Source organism: Cavia porcellus, unplaced genomic scaffold, assembly GCF_034190915.1.
Source record: "Cavia porcellus strain 051 isolate PalLab524CR breed Dunkin Hartley unplaced genomic scaffold, mCavPor4.1 scaffold_21, whole genome shotgun sequence".
In the NCBI taxonomy this organism is placed as follows: domain Eukaryota; kingdom Metazoa; phylum Chordata; class Mammalia; order Rodentia; family Caviidae; genus Cavia; species Cavia porcellus.
In genome coordinates, this window is record NW_026947504.1 from 46,024,915 (window position 1) to 46,044,207 (window position 19,293).

Sequence of the window (19,293 nt, forward strand, 5' to 3'; positions counted from 1 at the left end):
TACTATCAAACTCAGAATTTGAAATAAATTACAAACTCTTGCTTGCTTTTATTGACATGATCTTACTTACTTGTGTTTAAATGAAACTCCACTACTTCAGAATTTTTAATATCATTCTGTATTCACCAATTCCCTCAGATTTTTAAAAATTACATTTAATATTCATTGGTGTACTCTATTTTGATTTTAAACTTCAGTCATAAAAATTTTGAATAATCTCAGTTACTAAAATTGAAAACATAATTAAAAACGTTCCAACAAAGAAAATCCCAGGTCTTGATGGATTCACAGCTGAATTCTACAAGAAATTTAAAGATTTTTTTTTTCCCCCTTTGGTCTTTTTCCTTTTTATCGGTACCGGGGATCGAACTCACGACTGCCTGCTTGCAAGGCAGGCGCTTATGCCACTGAGCTAAATCCCCAGCCCAGAAATTTAGTGATTTAACACCAATACTTCCCAAACTTTGTAATGAAATTGAAAGGGAAGCAGTTCTTCCTAACTCATTCTTGGATGCCAAAATTAAGTCTCGTACCTAAATTAGAGAAAGACCCAGCCAAAAAGAACTATAGAGCAATCTCCCTAATAAACATAGATATAAAAATACTCAGTAAAATACTAGCAAACAGAATGCAGCAAATCATCTGGAAGATTATACACCCCAATCAACAGGGACTTATCCCAGGAATGCAGAGGTGGTTCAGTATACTCAAATCAGTAAATGTAATACATCACATCAACAAAGCCAAAGACAAAAATCATGTAATCATATTGTAGATGCAGAAAAAGCTTTTGATAAAGTCCAACACTCATTCATGATTAAAACCCTACAGAAAATCGGAGAACATAGTCTCTGTCTCAATCTGATAAAAGACATCTGTGACAAAGGAACAGTCAACATCATACTAAATGGACAAGAACTGAAAACTTTCACTCTAAAATCAGAAACAAGACAAGAATGTCTACTGTCACCAGTCCTATTCATAGAATTTTGGAAGTGTTAGGAACTACATTTAGATGAGAGAAATAAAAGGAATAAAGATACGAGAGAAAGAAATTGTCATTCTTTGCAGATGACATGATACTCTACATAGAAGGCCCCAAAAACTCGCATCAAAAGACTACTACTGAGAAAACTCAGCAGCATAGCTGGGTAAAAATTCAACACGCAAAATCAGTAGCATTCCTGTGCACAAACAACAAACACACTGAGAGCAATTATGGAAATAACACCTTTTGCAATAGCATCCAAACAAATGAAATACTTAAAAATCAATCTAACAAAGGGCATAAAAGACTATACACTGAAAACTATAGTACTGTAAAAAAGAATATTGAGGATATCAGAAAATGGAAGGATATCGCTTGTTCTTTAATAGGAAGAACCTACATTGTGAAAATGGCCCTATCCCTAAAACTGTTACACAGATTTAATGCAATCCTGATCACAATACAATTAGTGTACCTCACAGATACAGAAAAAATACTCCTAAAATTCATCTGGAAACAGAAAAGACCTAGAATAGCAAAGGCAGTCCTGGGCAACAAAGGTAAGGCAGGAGGCATCACAATCTCTAACTTGAAATTTTACTACAAAGCTACTGTGATAAAATCAGCATTGTACTGGAAGAAAAACCCAGACCTGAGAACCAATGGAACTGATGAGAAGATGCAGACACAACTAAAAAGACATTCAACCATCTTATTTTTGACAAAGGGGCTAAGCATGTTCACTGGAAGAAAGATAGCCTCTTTAATAAATGGTGCTGGAAAAACTGGCTTTCCATGTGCCAAAGACTAAAACTAGATCCATGTCTATTACCAAGCACTAAAGTTAAAATGGATCAAGGATCTAAATATGAAAACAGAAACACTAAATTTACTAGAAAACAAGGTAGGTAAAAATCTTGAAGACTTAGAGGTAGGCAAAGAGTTCATGAAGAAAGCACAAACCACACAGGAAATACTTCAAAGAATCAACAGTGGGATCTCTATAAAAAGTTTTACATGTCAAAAGAAATCACCAATGGAATGAAAAGAAAACAGACTGGGAAAAAATTTTAGCCAACTATCCTTTAGACAAAAAACTTATATGCCAAACATAAAGAATTGAAAAAAATTAGACCCCCAAATTTAAAGACCCGATCCAAAAATGGGCATCTGAGATGAATACATAATTCTTAGATGAAGAAATACTAATGGCAAATAAATTATAAAAAAATGTTCAACACCATTGGTCATTCAATAAATGCAAGTGGAAACAACACCAGTATTATCTCACTCCAGAAAGAGTGATTACAATTAAGAAATTAACCAATAATAAATGCTGGCAGACTATGGGGAAAAAGGAACCCTTCTCTTGTTGGTGGGAGTGTAAAGTGGTGCAAACCACTGTGAAAATCATTGTAGAGATTCCTCAAAAATCTAGGATTGGAGGTTCCATTTGACCCAGCTGTTCCCTTTCTAAGTATTTTTATAGAAGAATTCAAAGCATCATACATAGCATGGTGATACATGTGCACCCATGTTTATAGCTGTACAAGTTGTAGCCAGATCTTGGGAAAAACCGAAATGCCCATCAACCATGGAATGGTTAAAGAAGATGTATTTATATGTAATGGAGTAGTAGCTATAAAGGAGGATAAACTCGAGGCTTTTATAAATAAATGGATGCTACTAGAGGCAATACTCATAAGTGAAATAAATCAAACTCACATGTGTTGTCCCCCTATTGTAATTAAAAAGTAAGATTCAAAATATACAATAGATATTGTGAAAATGAAAGGAAAAGAAAATGCTCATATGGAAAGAACAAGGGAGATCGGGGAAAAGAGAAAAGGGAAAAGATTATATACATACATACATATACACATATGTGTGTGTGTGTGTGTGTGTAGGTAAATATATACAAGATAACTTTACTACTGATCCCTTCATCAGAAAGAATAGTTGTGTTTTCATTGTCTGTTTGGTCATTTTTATGCCTAAATTTTGTAACCTGAACAACTACTTTCAAGATAACAGTATTTAGCATATTACGTAGTGTTAACTTCCTACTTCTTTTTTTTTTTTGAAATTCTGTATTTTTTATACTTTGTGTTTGTTTTTAAAAGAAAAAAAATAAAGAAACTGCGTCAACTCATTTGCTTAGTTTCACCAGGGATGGATGTTGGATTTTTGTCAAATGCTTTCTTAACATCCATTGATATGATTATTACCCTGATTTTTTTTAAGTGCTAAACCATTTCTGAGATCAACCTCGCTGCTCGTGTTGTATTGTTTTTCTAAAATATTTCTCTTCTTTTTAAAAATACAGTATATGAAACTCTTGAAAACAATAACAACTAAAAAAAAACAGGAAATTTTCATGATTTTTTAAAATTCTTTATTTTAGTCATTAATTTTTCCTTAGGGGAAGAATAAAACGTGTGTTTCAAAAAAAGAAGGAATAATGTTATTTCTCTGTTCTTATATAAAATATGAAGTGTAATAAATTCTGCATGTACCCCCCAAAATAGGTTATTCTTTCAGGAACTGAAAACACCATTTTTACAATTTAGTATCTAACTTGTTTCAAATATTATCAAATATGTATGATTATCAAATATGTATGTTTCACACTTTAAAAACATGTATTTATAGTATTTTCAGCTATTTCTTTATGAAAAGTAGTTTATGCATCACTTTAGTGAATTCATTATTAAGTTTAGTTAATTATAGGGAATCAAAGTGGATTAAGAAATACCTGAGTCCTCATCTAGTTAAGTAGAGTTCCAAAAGTTTCTGCTAAGTCCCTTCCATCATAATGTTAATGCAGCCAGTGGCATCAGTCACCCCACTCTGCTCAGAGAATGTACTCAGTGCATCCTCTTTCTATCTAAGATCATTTTGGAAACCTGAGCAATTTTTAGAAATCTAGGACATAAGGTATTATCATCGGACCTATAGGTGAATGAGCAGTTTTAAGCTTCTGAGATAAAAGTGTTGATATATTTAAATGTTCTTTATTTAAGGTTTAGGTGGTATTAAGTATTTTTGCAGAATTAATACACTGGTTTTGGGTCACAGCTTAACAGTCTACAGTTTGGACCTAAAAGGTTTGCCTTATGATTTTTCAACTTCATGATGATGGGAAAGTGATACACATGTAGTCGAAAGTGTGCATTGTGATCTTTCCCTATGCTAGCAGTATGATACTCTGTCCGGATACTGAGCAGTAATAAATTGCAGCTCCCAGTCAGACATTACAAAGGCAAACAGCAGCACACTGTGTTCAGCAGATGGCATGAAATGCTCAGTGCTTCATGATATAGAATGCCCTTTATTGTAGGATAGGCCTATTTCTGATAGATAAAGTTAGATGATTTTTGCCCTACTTGAGGCTAATATGGTGTTTTGTTTAAGATAGGCTAGACTAAACCATGATGTTCAGTAGATCAGCTTATTAAATTCATTTTCAACTTCTGATATTTTCAGCTTCCATTGAATTTATTAGATGTAACCATGTCATAAGTGAGGATCTGTATATGCCAGGCAATGTTCTGTCTTAAAGATAACACAGTGAGTGAATAAAAGAGAGTCTCAACCCTGTGATATCTATATAGTAATGAGGACTTAAATAAGTAATAAACAGTTAAAAATACCTTTTATCCCGAAATCAGGGAAAGTAATTTGTCTAGTTGTGCAGTGATTTTCAAATAGCAGTGATGTGATAAATTTAGAAATAAAATGCAATGATTAAAATATGAAATTTTCTTACAATTCTTAGCAGATATTTTCTTTTCAGATGAGGTGTTCATATTTTGTTTACTTATCCGCAGAGAGCAGATTGTGAAACAATCCACAGAGCTGGTCTGCAGAGCCTATGGTGAAGTGTACGCTGCCGTCATGAACCCAGCCAATGAGTATAAAGACCCGGAGAGCATCCTGCACAGGTCGCCACAGCAAGTGCAGACACTGCTGTCCTGATCACCTACTGCCTGTGCTTCCCCGAAACACTAATGGTGGTTTTGTTTTTATGCTCATAATCTTTACTTTGAGATTTGAGAAATAGTTTTCTGTAAATCGTAAGATTGTTATTTTGTTCTCCAATAATGTGTAAGTAAATAAATGTTGAACTGAATTAGTAATATTCCATATCTGTTCTTTATTTTGGAACACAAATATATGGCAAAAAGTAGTTTGAAAGGCTTAAGAGATTTTTTACAATACTAGTTCTAAATTAATGCTATATGAGAAACTTGTCAACAGTCAAGTACATTACTAAGGATAGTAATATCTCTTTAGCTGAAGATTTATTTGCCTTGTTATTCATTATTAACGTGTATGTACCAGATAGCTTTTTCGAACCCAGCTTACGGCTCTTTTCCCAAAATAACTCTTCAAAGGTTGTTACAAGACGGAGAAAAAAAAAAAGTGAATGGTGCTTCTGGTAGGCATAGAGTATTCTCTTTTCTGTTTTATTTTCACGTGGAGCACATAATTGGGTACACGTTTCTAATGTAATTGATTTTAAAAATACACTCATCCAGAAGAAGGGGGGAAAAGGCCTTGGAAGCCTGAGAAAGCCGTGGACAGACGCAAGGTGAACTTGGCACTGTAGTTGAGGTTTGTAAGCTCCCTGAGCCATGTGTAACGCTTACAATGTGGAACCTAAATCTAACTGACAACTTTGATCTAGTGTTCAAACTATCACAAATTATTTTGGAGTAAAAGGTGGCTACAGGTCATCCATTCTAGTGGAAATTTGTGATTTACTATTTTCCTTTGGTGAACATATATGAAATATGTGTGCATATGTGTGTGTGTGTGTATATATATAAAGAATTATAATCAGACCAGGAACTTAAATTGTACATAGTTTATTTTTGTTAGGAAAAACAACTGACCTTGACATTAATGAATTCCTTTGTTTTCTAAGAAAAATCATACTTTGTTTTTTTATCAGTTTTCTCAAATAAAAATTAAACAATCTTTGTAATTTTTTATGTATCAATGTAGTTTTGGTAAATGCACTTCTGAAAAAGAAAGTATAGCATAGGGTTAAATTGGGATAACCCATGACAAACCAGCATGTAGAATGTAGCACACTGTAAGACCTTGAAAAGTAAATCAAAATCAAGGGTTGTAAGTGGTAGTCATTAGTGTAACCCTTAGTTTTCCATACACTCCAGAGTTCTCATTTTAAACTATTTGATTTTGGCATCAGCATAATCTTTCTAAACATGATAAATACAGAGAAATACGATTTAAGGTGCCATAACTACACAAATTGATCCACACATTCCCTGTAATCTCTGTGAAAATTCCATCCACCAATTTTTCTTTTGGAAATGGACAAGCTGACCCTAAAATTTATACAGACACACAGAGGACTATGACTAACCAAAGCAATCTTAAAACTACTCAATTGCTTTTAGATCGCTTTTATTAGGACATGTTTGTTTTACATAATGTTTACATTCCTTGTGGGAAATTAGTACATATACATAATTGCACCCTAACTACCTCTTTCATGTCCTGTCCCCTTCAACCATCTCATGATCGCCTTCACTTTTTTTTGTACAAGTTTGCAATACAGAATGTTTACATTTGTTGTGTGGAATCTATACATGTACGTAACACATCTAAATCCTTTTTTCATCCCCTTTCTCTCCTCCATCTCTTTCTTGCCCTCCATCCGTCCTCCTTCCATCTCTTGATGCCCTTCCCTTTTGAGAAAAGGCATCTCCTTGCTTCCTGTTACCTTGTTTTCCTCTTTCTTTGTAATATGGGTTTCTCATAAGACAGGCCATATGATATTTAATCTTAAATATCTGATTTATTTCAGTTAACATCATGGTCTCATGGTGCATCCATTTTCATACAAGGGCCTCAGGTCTATCTTTTTAATGGCAGAATAGTACAGATACCACATTCTCCTTATCCATTCATCTGATGATAGACATGTAGACTACTTCCAAGATTTAGCTATTATGAAGTGTGCTATAAACATGGGTATGCATGTATCACTGTAATGTGATGTTTTTAACTTGGGAAGATAACCAAAGAGGAATAGCTGAATCCAATGGAATTTCTAGTTTCATTTTTTTGGAAGAATTTTAATACTAGTTTCTCTAATGGTTGCACTAGTTTGCATTCCCACCAGCAACGTAAAAGCGTTCCTTTTCCCCACAGCCTCACTGGCATTTGTTATTTGCTATTTTGATGATAGCAATCCTCTCCAGAATAAAATGGAGTCTCAGGGTTGCTTTAATTTGCTTGATAGGCACTTTTTTAGGCACTATTGGCCATTTGTACTTTATAAAATGTGTATTAATTTTACTTGCTGTTTTTTTTGATTGAGTTTTATTTTTATTAAGAGGTCTAATTTTTTTAATTCTATGTAATCTCGATATTAGTCTTGATTGTGAGGAATAGCTGGCAAAAGATTTTTCCATTCTGTAGATTATTGTCTTTTCATTTTGATGGTGGTTATTTTTGCTGTGCAGAAGCTTCTTAATTTGGTATTACTTGTTTGTTGATTCTCAGTACTGTTTCTTGTGCAATCAGGATTTTGTTCAGAAAGACTTTGCTTACTGGATTCCAATATTATCTATTTTTCTTGCAACTGATTAATTTTTTCTATTTTAACCTTTAGTTGTTTGATCCATTTTGATTTTAGTTTTGTACATGGTAAGAGAAATTTTTAAATCTTTATTCAGTTTTGATAATTCATGTTCATCTAAGAATCTGTTCTGAGTTCTCCAACTTTTTAACATATATTTGTGAAGCAGTTGCTAATAATTTTCTGGATTTTGGCATTGTCTGTGATTTCCTCTTTTTCACTTCAAATTCATTGAATTGGGATCTTTCTTTCCTCCTTTTGGTTAAATTGGCTAATGGTTTGTCTGTTTAACTTATTGTTTCAAAGAATTAACTCTATGATTCATTAATTCTTTGTGTTTTCTTTGGTCTCAACTTCATTGATTTTTGCTGTGATGTTTGTAATTTCCTTCCTTGTTCTACCTGTTTTCTTCTTCTTTGTACTACCTTTGGATTTGGATTGTTCTTATTTTCCTAGAGCCATGTATCAGGGTAAGAAAGTTGCATGTACTGCTGAAAAGAATGTATGTTCTGCTGTTAGTTGGAATACTTTGTAGATACCATTAATTCCACTGATGCTAAGGCAATCCAGATATTGCCATCCTAGAAAAACCAACTAATAGCATCAGCTATGTCACCTTCACTATAATAAGGAAATCAGCATCAATTAAAATGTCAAATACAAACTAAATTTTGACAAACTCTAAAGACCAGTAATGCACTAACCTTAACTATAGAATAGAGATTTATAATTACAGTGTAAACTCTAAGACAAACCAAATACTGACCTAAAGTAAGTATCTATTTATCAGAACAACTTTACCTCCACAAAATAATAAAACTGTGTTCAACAACAGTAGCAACAGTTAACTAGCTGTCTGGAGATTGAAAATCTTAGTAGTTATACTAGTGAGGGTAGAGGATGCAGGGAATGAAAGGCAAAATTATAAAAATGCTATAAGAAGGGAGAGAGAAAAGTGAGACAGGGAGTCCTATTGAGAAAATTAATATTAACAGTTGCATGCAGAAAATAAAAAGGAAAAAGATAAACAGAACAATAAATGGAAGATACAAAGAAAGAGGAAAAAAGAGAAAAAACTAAAAAAAATACTACCCCTCCATACCCAATGAAGGAAAGATAAAAATAATAGGAAAAATGTAGGAAATGGTTCCTTCCTAAGATCTTGGCATCCACTCAGTCACAATTTTCTCTGCCTAGTTTTAGGATCTGTGGGTTCTTGAAGTGCTTCCCCTCTGTATCCCCTCCCTTCAGACTGGGGTTACATCCAATTCAACGCATGTCCTGGTTCCTATGGGTAGATGGGGAAAACTATCAGCCCTCTGCTCTGTGCTGGATGTAGGCCACAGAGTAGGGGTGCAGTCTGGTTGCTTCCTTCTCTGAGCATTATCTTTATCCAGGATCAGGTTGGTCAGTTATTCCATGTCTGCTGCCCCATGCCACGGGGAAGCAATATGGAGAGGTGGTTTAGAGATGTGAGTAGTTGCAGTCTGTGCTGTGGTGCGGGCATGCTCATTGGCATTGGGGATGGGTGCCACTAGTCCAGTGTGGGTCTGCTTCCTCTCCTGAGAGAGATACTGCATGCCAGCACGGGCCTGCTTACTTGTGTGGGTGAAGGACACTGCTCATCCAGCATCTGTCTGCTTGCTCATTTAGGGGCAGGCACCACCTGTCTGGTGCAGATGTGCTGGCTCATGTGTAAGAGGGGTGCCACCCATCTGACATGAGTCTGCTTAATTTCGAAACATATTACAGTGCCATAATAATCAAAACAGTGTGGTATTAGCATAAAAGTGGATACATACAGATGCATTTCAGCATGGGTTTACATCCCAATATGGGTTTACATCCCAATAAACAATGTAAATTGAAAATACCAGTAATCCAAAAATGCATTTGATACACCTAACCTACTGATCAGTGGAACTAGCAATACAGACCACTATTAGAATACTGTTTGTTTATTCCCCTGATCATGTGACTGGCTGTGAACTGGAGTTCCCTGCTACTGCCCAACACCGACAAGATAGTGATGCAACATATCTGGTCCAGAAGACCAAGATGAAAACCTTGAAGTATGGTTTCTAGTAAATTCATATCAATTTTTCATCATCATAAAGTTGAAAATTTATGTTAGCCTATCACAAGCCAGAAGAAAAAGGAGAAGAAAAAAAAAATTAAAAGAAAAAAAGAATACTGCCCCTCCATACCCAATGAAGGAAAGATAAAATAATAGAAAAGACCATCTGTAGTTCACTGGAGTAGAATTTAAATTTCAGACATAAATGGATAAGTCTATGCTCAATAGTTTTTTTGTAATTTTTTAAATAAGGCTGTCAAAGCCATTCAATGAGGCAAAGAATAGTCTGCTTGGCATATGGTGCTGTAATAACTAAATGTATTACATTTCCTGCTGATTAAACTGTTGACTCAGAATGTATAGAAAAATCAGAATTTAAAAGCTAAAAGTTTACAAATTTTAGAAGGAAATATAAGTGAATCTTCATGAGTCTGTAACGGACAAAAGTTTCTATTAAATGATACTAAAAACACAAGAATCCAAAGAGAAAAACTGGATTTGCTAATAAAAATTTGAAATTTGCATCATAAAGGACACCATCAAGAAAATGAAAAGATAGTCCACACAATGAGAGAAAATACTTGCAAATCATGTTTGACAAAGGCCATGAATCAAGAAAATACATCTTCAGTTTATAACTCATAACTAAAACAAAGAAAGCTAAATTTTTAGATATGTAAAACATTTAAGTGGGAATATCTTCAAAGAGGTTATACAACTGGTTAATAAGCAAATGAAAATGTGTTCAATATCATTAGTCATTAAGGAAATGCAAATCCAAACCACAAAGAAATACTACTGTACACACACCACTCTGATAATACCATAATAATCTTAGGGTAATAACAGGTTGGTATAGATGTGAATAAATTAATACCCTCATAGTCTACTGGAAGAAATGTAAAATAGTATAACTGGTCTGAAAGTTTGACAGTTCCTCAAAAACTCAAAGTCACCATATGTGATTGTTAATTATGATACATCAACTTGACTGGATTAAGAAACACCCAGGTGAGCCAGACATGGTGACAGACACCTGTAATTTCAGCATTCAGAGGCTGAGGCAGGAGGATGGTTGCAAGTTTAAGACCATCTTGAGCTACAAAGTTGAGCTCAAGACCAACCTGAACTGTATAATGAGACCCTGTGTCCAAAAAAAAAAAAAAAAAAAAAAGGACAGAAAGAAATGAGAAGGGAAGGGAAGGGAGAGAGGGAGGGGAGGGGAGGGAAGGTCCAGGGGATTAGTAAACCACACTTTTGAGTGACTCTGGGTTGTGGAGGAATGATTATTGGGTTCTATACGTGGTCCCTGGCTCATTGCTCTCAGCAGTATCCCTGGCTCTGCTCCAGGCTGCCATGAGCTAAGCATCTCTGTTCCACCATGACTTTTCTGCACTGGAACCAATGGGTCACAGATTGAATCTGAAACCATTAGCCAAATTAAACCTCTCCTTTAAATTGTGAGTGTTACAGTTTGAGAACTGGTGGTCAACTTAACGCGAGCTGGATTACATCAGCATGCATTGAGAGAAGATGCTCCACCTGAAGAGGGTTGCCAGGATAGAGAAGAAGAGACGTGTTGAGAAGGATTGAAGCGTTAAAGAGGCATTGTGGGTTCTCCTACAAGTTGCTGTCTGAGTTGTTGGTTCTCCTAGAGAAGCTTTGGTCTTCACATCGAGCATTGCTTCCTGGCTCTGGAGGGGAAGTCATGTGCTGCCTGGTCTCCAGGATGAACTCGTCACGCTGCTTCCTGGCACGTACCCCACTGTGCTTGTCATCGGAGGAGCTCAGGGCCTCCATGTCGCTGAGGACAGCTGTGGTGCCTTTCAGGATAGCCCCGCTCTTTGTTGTGAGTGTGACTTCTTGGCTCCCGTGTAGAACCCTCATCCCACTAGCACAGCTCCTTTATCCTGCTGATATGGACTTTCTGGCTTCCACCGCTGACCCTTGGGTCTTCCCGGCACGAATCTGTAAAAAACACTGGCGTGAGTCCTTCTCGTGGGCTCTGGACTTCCGGTTGGACTCATGGAGGCATTGTCCTGAGCTTTGGGTTTTTATCTGGGCTCATGTGGGACATTGCTGTGCGGTTTAGACTCTTGACTAATCTATGTCTTTGGTGTTGCAGATAGATTTCCTGCATTCTCCTGTGTTAACTTCCAGTGACCATTATAAAAATATTATAGACTCCATGTCCTGATCTGAATTGAGGGTTTTGTGGCTCAGCTGACTGAGAAAACTAATTAATACCACATAAACTAGCAATTCAGTACACCAAGAGAATTGGAAACCTCTATCTATCTACACAATGTGTAAAGCAGCGTTTATAACAGCCCCAAAGTGGAAAGAACACAAACATCCATAACCAATGAATGGATAAACAAAAATGTGATGTATTGATGCAGTGAAATGCTATTTATTCTTAAAAAGGAGTGAAGTAACTGAAATGTGCTACAAATGGGTTGACTCTTGAAACAATTACATTAATTGAAATAAGCCAGACACAAAAGGCTGTGCTATGGTTTAGATCTAAATGTACCCCCCATAGCCAGGCATGGTGGTGAAGCAGGACACTGTAGGGATCCCAAATAAAGCCGGTCGGACATAGGGTAGGAGAAAGGGTGATTTATTGCCAGCATCCATCATTGACTGGTGCCCACCCCAGAGCCAAGAACAAAACTCTGTTTCTGCTTGTATGTTGTTTCTCTCCCATTAAGTAATTTTCCTTTGGAAATCAAAACAACGCAAAGCTATAGAAGCAAAAGCAGTGATCATGGAGGCAGGAGCTGTGGACAACCTTTCCAAGTCTGCTGTGCTCTACTGATGTCTACCTCACTGCTGAACCCATATGTGATTGGGGTCAAAGCTATCAGTCTCTTCCAAGAACTCAGTTACGTCAATTTCCTGAAGCAGCCTAGCTGTACAGTTAGCTTGTAGTTATACAGTTTCACCCAGGAGGAGATCTCCCCTCTCAGCGGCACACATCTGTAACCCTATCACTCAGAAGGCCGAGGCAGGAAGATTGCCTCAAGTGCTAGGACCACCTGACTGAATTCAAGGACAATCAAAATTACATGGTGAGACCCTGTCTCAAAAAAAAAAAAAAAAAAAAACAAAGTTAATAAAATAAAAAGTGCCTCCAAACTTTATGAGTTCATAGATGGGGCTTTTGGAAAGTGATTGGATACTGGGGGCATTATATTTATCTGTACATTAATCTATTGATGAGTTTCAAGCTGAATATGCTGTTAGGAGCTAGTGGCCAGTTGGAGGAGATGTCACTAAGGGTTGCACCTTTCAGGAGTGTCTCTCACTCAGCCCCCTGCTTGTGCTCTGTGCTTCCTAGTTGCCATGAAGTTAGCACTGTAGTTGCACCAAAATCTTCTGCCATAATATTTCTTTCTTTTTTTTTTTTTTTTTGTCTTTTTCCTTTTTATCGATACCAGGGATCAAACTCACAACTGCCTGCTTGCAAGGCAGGCGCTTATGCCGCTGAGCTAAATCCCCAGCGCCTGCCATAATATTTCTGCATTAGAGTCACTCAAACATGGACTAGGCCCTGTAAAAGCATGAACCAAGGTGATCTTTCCTTTGGGTATTAGATATTTTGTCCCAGCAACAGGAATGCTAAGAAAGAAAACTAGTACTGTAGAGCAGTTGTTGCTATGTCTATACTTGACTATGTGGTTCCTAAGCCTTTGGAACTGGTTTCTAGGAGGAGTTTGGAGAAGTTTGGAGATGTAAACTAAGAAGCTCTATAATTATGTAAGCAGAACTTGATGGCTAGGTATGATTGGAGGGCAGAAGACCAGAATACTGAAAAAACAGGGACAAGTAATTGCCAGGTTCATGAAGTTAAGATGAACACGAGGACTCTTGGGAACTGGCGTAGAATGCTGGCAAAGAACTACATTTGGCCTGTGTCCTAAAACTTTGTATGAGACTGAATTTTAAAATGCTGGACTAATTAAGCTGGTGGAGGAAATTTCAAGACAGAACATTTAGACTATGATATGGGTATTGCTGGATGTTTTAAACCAGATTTACAGTGAAAATTTGGAGCAAAAAAAGAGCCAAAACACTTGGAAACTTTGCAGTTTGGCCAGAAATGAAGCATGAATGAAGTTGGGACCACATAAGGTATGGTGATGAACAGATTAGAGTCATTTTTCAAACACTTAGTACTTTTCACAGGGATAGTAGAAAAGAGGCTCTGAGCACATCTCAGGAACTGGCCAGACTTGAGCTGTTGCAGGCTCAACGGTAGAAATGGGCAAGCTCCTTTAAAAGACTTTGAAAAGACAGCCTCAGTACACCATGCATTCTCAGGGCCACATAGGAAACTTTTCCTGCCTTTAGTCATCCAGACACTCAGAGTTAGCTGGAGCTATGGTTCTAAGGGTCCAGCAAATGCTCAATCTGGTGGCAGATCTTGGCACCATCCACATAGGCACACAAAATATAGGAGTTGCGGGATCATAGAGGCTTCCCCCTAGATTTCAGAGGAAGCCCTGGCAGGCCAGGCAGTATAGGGTAACAGGGTATCAGTTTCTGCCTGTAGTTCCTGAGACGACAATGCATGAAATTATGAGGGTAAAACTAAAGCTTCAGTGAAGACCCCAAGAAGGTAGAGATGACAGGAACACAGAACATTTCCTGCGAAAAGTCATAGGCAGTGAAGCGAGCTAATACAAGAGAAAGCCCGTGTGGGCTGCAATGGCCAAGGCCACAGGGGTAAGACTGCTCACTTCCTTTTGAACTCAGCATCTCACTACTTTGCACCCCCGCTGGCACTGGACATATATCTATAGGACTTAATGGTTTAGTTTCCTTGCTGGGAATTGTTGTCTTTAGTCTGATTCCTTCTTCTGCTCTCATTCCTCCCTTGTGGAATGGGAATATTTACCCTTCACCATTTTATGTTGGAAACATTTAACTTTCTTTTTATCTTTTTACGAAGGCTCACAGCTAAGAGTTTGCTTGAGACTTAGAAGATGCAATAAACTTGAATTGTGAATGACAATAGAACTGCTGAAACTTTGGCAGCTTTTAAAGATGGAGTGAATGTAGTTTGCATAATCAGATGAACATCAAACTATCAGAGGCTGTGGTTTAGATCTAAAATATGCCTCCAAGGTTTTCATGAGCTCAGAGGTGAAGTTTTTGCAAAGTGATTGGATATGAGGGCATTATACTCTGCAGAGTAATTCGCTGATAAGTTCCCAGATATATGTGCTATTAGCAGGTAGGCACCTTTTGGAGATCATGCATCACAGCAGGTGTGCCCAGGGAGGATGTATCTCTCACTCTGGCTTTTTCTCATTATCTCTGCTCCTTAGCTGCTACGAAGTTAGCAACTTCACTCCACTACCCTCTTCTACCATATTTCTATCTGGGAGCTATTCAAACATGGACTGAAACTAGGAACCAAATCAAACCTCTCCTTTAAGTTGTGGGTGCTAACTATTTCATCACAGCAATGGAAAAACTGAGTAACACAGACTACAACTACTTTTCTCCATTTCCATGAAATGTCTAGAATACATTAATCCAGACATAAAGTAGATTAACAGCTTCTGAGAAAAGGAAAGGGGACTATCAGAAGTGACTGATAACAGGTACTTTTTGGGGGTAATAAAAATATTCTAAAATTAGGTAATCACAGATACAAAACATTGAAAATATTAACACCACTGAATTTTACTCTTTGATGGGATAAATTTTATATTAATTTTATTTCAAACTAAATGGCAAAAAATAACTGAGTTATAACAGGCCGGCCTATCTATTTTAAATTCAGACTTTGAGATCTTACTGTGATTTTTGAGATTTAGGGATATGCCTTTTTTGAAAGTCAGAAGATGGCTTTCTAGAAGATGGCAATTATAGTGTTATATAATTGTCCAGTTTTGAATTATTTATTACTTTGATATTTTATACATTATGGATTTTTTTAAAAATGCAGAGTCATAGAGTAATATTGAATACAGCAGGTCAGTTGACATTTTTCTTATTTAGTTAAATATGAAATTCAGATAATATACGTAACCTAGATGTGGTACTTTTGAGCTATAATTATATTTAACCATGATTAGCAGTCATTTTAAAAATATGTTTTTATGTCTCCTCAGAGAGATCATATGTTGGTGTTTTTGGAAATAGATACTATAATTATGTACATTTATAGATCCAAATATAAAATTATTGTAAGTTAACTAAAAAATTAATATAATAATCATACTAACGATAGCATGCCAACCTATCAAATCCAACTCACATTAATGCCAGTGAATGTTAAAATAAAAAATTTCTTTACACTTACAATTTAAGAAGTAAAAACAAATGTTACTAAACTTACAAAACTGAACTTAATCGGAAAAAAATATTTTGATAGGGCCAAAAGTATTCAGAGGCAATATTTGCTTGCTCAAGAGAATATATAATTTTATAGCAAAGTGTTTCGTCATTATGTATTTAAAACAGGGAAGACTAAACCTAGAATTTTCAAAGTTTGTTTCTTTGCTACCAGAAAGCTAATTTACTTATTCTTTTGTTTCCATCAATTGCAAAATGTGAAATGCCATCACAATAACCATAGGCAAGAAGCAGCAGTGGAAGGCAGCATCAAAAGCTGGATCTCTTGTGCTGTGACGCACGCGTCCCTCTAGAGCTGCCATCTGTGAATCCGGTTTGCAGCATTCCAGCCAGAGCTGGTGGCTGTTTTGCTAGCCAGACCTCAGTTGGGATATAAAATGTAATGAGAATAGAACCGCAGCAGAAAAACACATTTGCCAAGTCCTAAAAAGGAAACCAAAAATTTGATTAGTAGTGTACATAGTTGTAATACGTATTTAAATTGCAGGACAGGAATTTTTTTTTGCTTAAAAGTGTGTCGGTTCCTTTTTCTTAATATATAATCAAGGCAAGCATTAAAGAGCCCCAAAATAAGTGCTGCTAAAAAAGAAAATAAATAAAAATGAAACACCAGGTCAAGCTAACCTGCCAGTATTCTGAATTTTCCAACAAAAGAAAACTAGTTTCCCATTGAGTAGTAGTAGTTTAGTGTAATGAACTATATAATAATAAGCCATAATACTATGCATTAACCAAAATATTGCAAACGCACCCTGATGATTTACTGAAAGCATTCTCTTTGCAAGTGGTAAATCATTAGCCAAAGAATTGCTCTTGGTAACCTACAGTCCCTGGGAGATGATGCAGATTTTCTATTTCATTTATTTTTGCTCTATGTTATTCCCTTTCTTTTACTTCATGTATGTTTTATTTGGTCTTTTTCTCTGTTTTTGAAGTGGAAATTTATCTAACTTATTTTCAGATGATTTTTTATGGCAATATATTTGTTTATTCACTTGTTATATTCATTTATATTTTCATCTAAGCAGAGATTTAGCACAGGTATATCTATGTCCATAAGTTTTTATGTCAAATTTTCATCACATTTCACTTCAAAGTATTTTCTAATTTGCAATTTGATTTACTTGCCTCCTTACTTCTTATTATTTAGAAGTGTATTTCCAAAATCATTATTATTGATCTCAAGCTCAATTCCACTGTAACTAGATTGTTTTCTGTCAATCTTTTTGTATATGCTCATACTTGCTATATGATCTAGCATAAGATCTGCTTTAGTAAGTTGTCCTCTTTACAAAGGGAAATAAAGTGTTTTCTGTAGTGACTGGATACAGTGCTATAACAAGAGGGTAAATTTTATTAGTTTTGTTCATCTATAGCCCTTCTGATTTTTAATCTGCCTAATACATAGGCTACTGGGACATCTGTTAAGCACTAACTTTAACTGTGGATTAGTCTGTATTTTTTGTTTTCTATATTTTTAGTCAAGTTCTAGCTATTTGAGTTTTATTCATTTCTTCTTCACACTGTAAGTTACTTGAAAGTTTATTATTTGAATTTTTACTCGTAAATGTTTTAACTGTGAGAATGAGATGAATGTATTTATTAAAAAGAATATTTTGCTTTGTACTTCTGATACCTCTCTTGCTGCTGCTATTCTATAGATATAAAGCAAACTGCAGACTTATCAATTAAACCAATCACAGGTAGATGAACTACTGGCAACTCCAATTACTTTGGTCACATGGTAGATTAAACCAAACTGTTTCTTAAAGTACTAGGCACCCTGTTCATCTCTCTCTCTCTCTCTCTCTCTCTCTCTCTCTCTCTCTCTCTGTCTCTCTTTTTCTCTCTCTCTCTATTTATATATATATACACAACACACATATATGTGTGTGTGTGTGTATAGATAGATAGATAGATAGATAGACAGACAGATAGACAGACAGACAGATAGATAGATAGATAGAATGACTTAGATTTTGCCTGCTCTGATTGGTTTTTTGAAGTTTCATGTAGACTTTTGGCATCTGATGCATCAGTGATAACCTGGCTTCATTTGCTGAAATTACCTTAAGTCAAAATGAATTATAATACTTAATTACATTAATGAGTATGAGGAAGGACTGTATTTCACATTGCTTTCCAGTTCCTAGTTTTTTGAGGTAAAATATGCATCCTTTTTACAATGGGCATTGCAAGTTGCTCTTTAAATGTTTCCCAACAATCTTGCTTGGTAGACATCCTGCTTGCTGCAAAAACATCCATAATTTGGAGCTTAAACGTCATTTAAATTTGATTTTGGTTTATACTGAGAGAAGTTTTATAGAATTTTGGTGGTCGGCAAAGGAATTACTGAAATAAAAACATCACAGCTTCTGTGCCGTGTGCAGACAGTTACTAAATGTGATGAAGGAATTACTCTCTACTGAGCATATATTCTGAGCAATTAGGCCAAGAGCCAACACTATTAAGGCTCAAATGCCAAGTGCCTGTAGGGAGGGTTCTGTTAGAGGATTTAGCAACCAACCCTTGGCTCACTTACCAGAGGGTGGCACTCCAGGCTTCCTGATAGCTGTGCCAGCCTGGCTGAGAATCACACCTTCCACTGCACCACTTCGGGCTTCTAGACACTCTCTCCAGCACTGCCTCTGTCTCTACCCTCCTTGCCCATCTGCGCTCCATCTGTCTGCCACTTGAGCAGAGGGGGCACAGTTAAGGGCACCTTACTAGTTGAGTCATAACACTCAGCTGACTGACACCCTGCATTAACCTTTCCTGCATCTCTACCATACTGCTCCCACCTCTTCTCCAGCCTGGCAAATTGCAAGGAAGGGGCTGCCAGTTTCTGTTTCATAACATTTCAGTCCAAGGCTTCTGGACTGTGCTGGCATTCAAGGAAACCGGGCATGACAGTGGGGTGGGAAGACTCACTCAGGGGTTTGTAGCCATCCAGACAGCCCTACCCTGTACCCCGCAGAAAGCTTAGGGAACAAGAGTGGCTTTTGTAACTCCAAAATTTTATCAGTATGAAATGAAATCTGGTTTGTCCTTTCCACAGCCCACCCCATTCTCCCTCCACCCCAAAGCTAGTGCAGTGGAATATCTTTAACAATTTGACTTTTATCCAGAAGTGAAACTCTGTTTGTTAGAGCTAAGCATTTGGTCCAAGATTGTTTAATTCTTTCTGTGGGAACTGAAATTGACACCCCCTCCCCAAGCTCCCATGGAGGAAGCAGATGG

At 36.5% G+C, this 19,293-nt stretch overlaps 1 protein-coding gene across 1 annotated transcript in view; it reads left to right on the forward strand.

Moving 5' to 3' along the window:
- Cog6 (component of oligomeric golgi complex 6) overlaps window positions 1-5,129 on the forward strand; it is a 69,170-nt gene extending 64,041 nt beyond the window's left edge. The window contains exon 19 of the mRNA XM_003477438.5: window positions 4,819-5,129. Within this exon, the coding sequence (XP_003477486.2) occupies window positions 4,819-4,966 (148 nt within the window). The 3' untranslated portion in view covers window positions 4,967-5,129. The remainder of the gene's footprint in view (window positions 1-4,818) is intronic.
- Window positions 5,130-19,293: the final 14,164 nt, after the last annotated feature.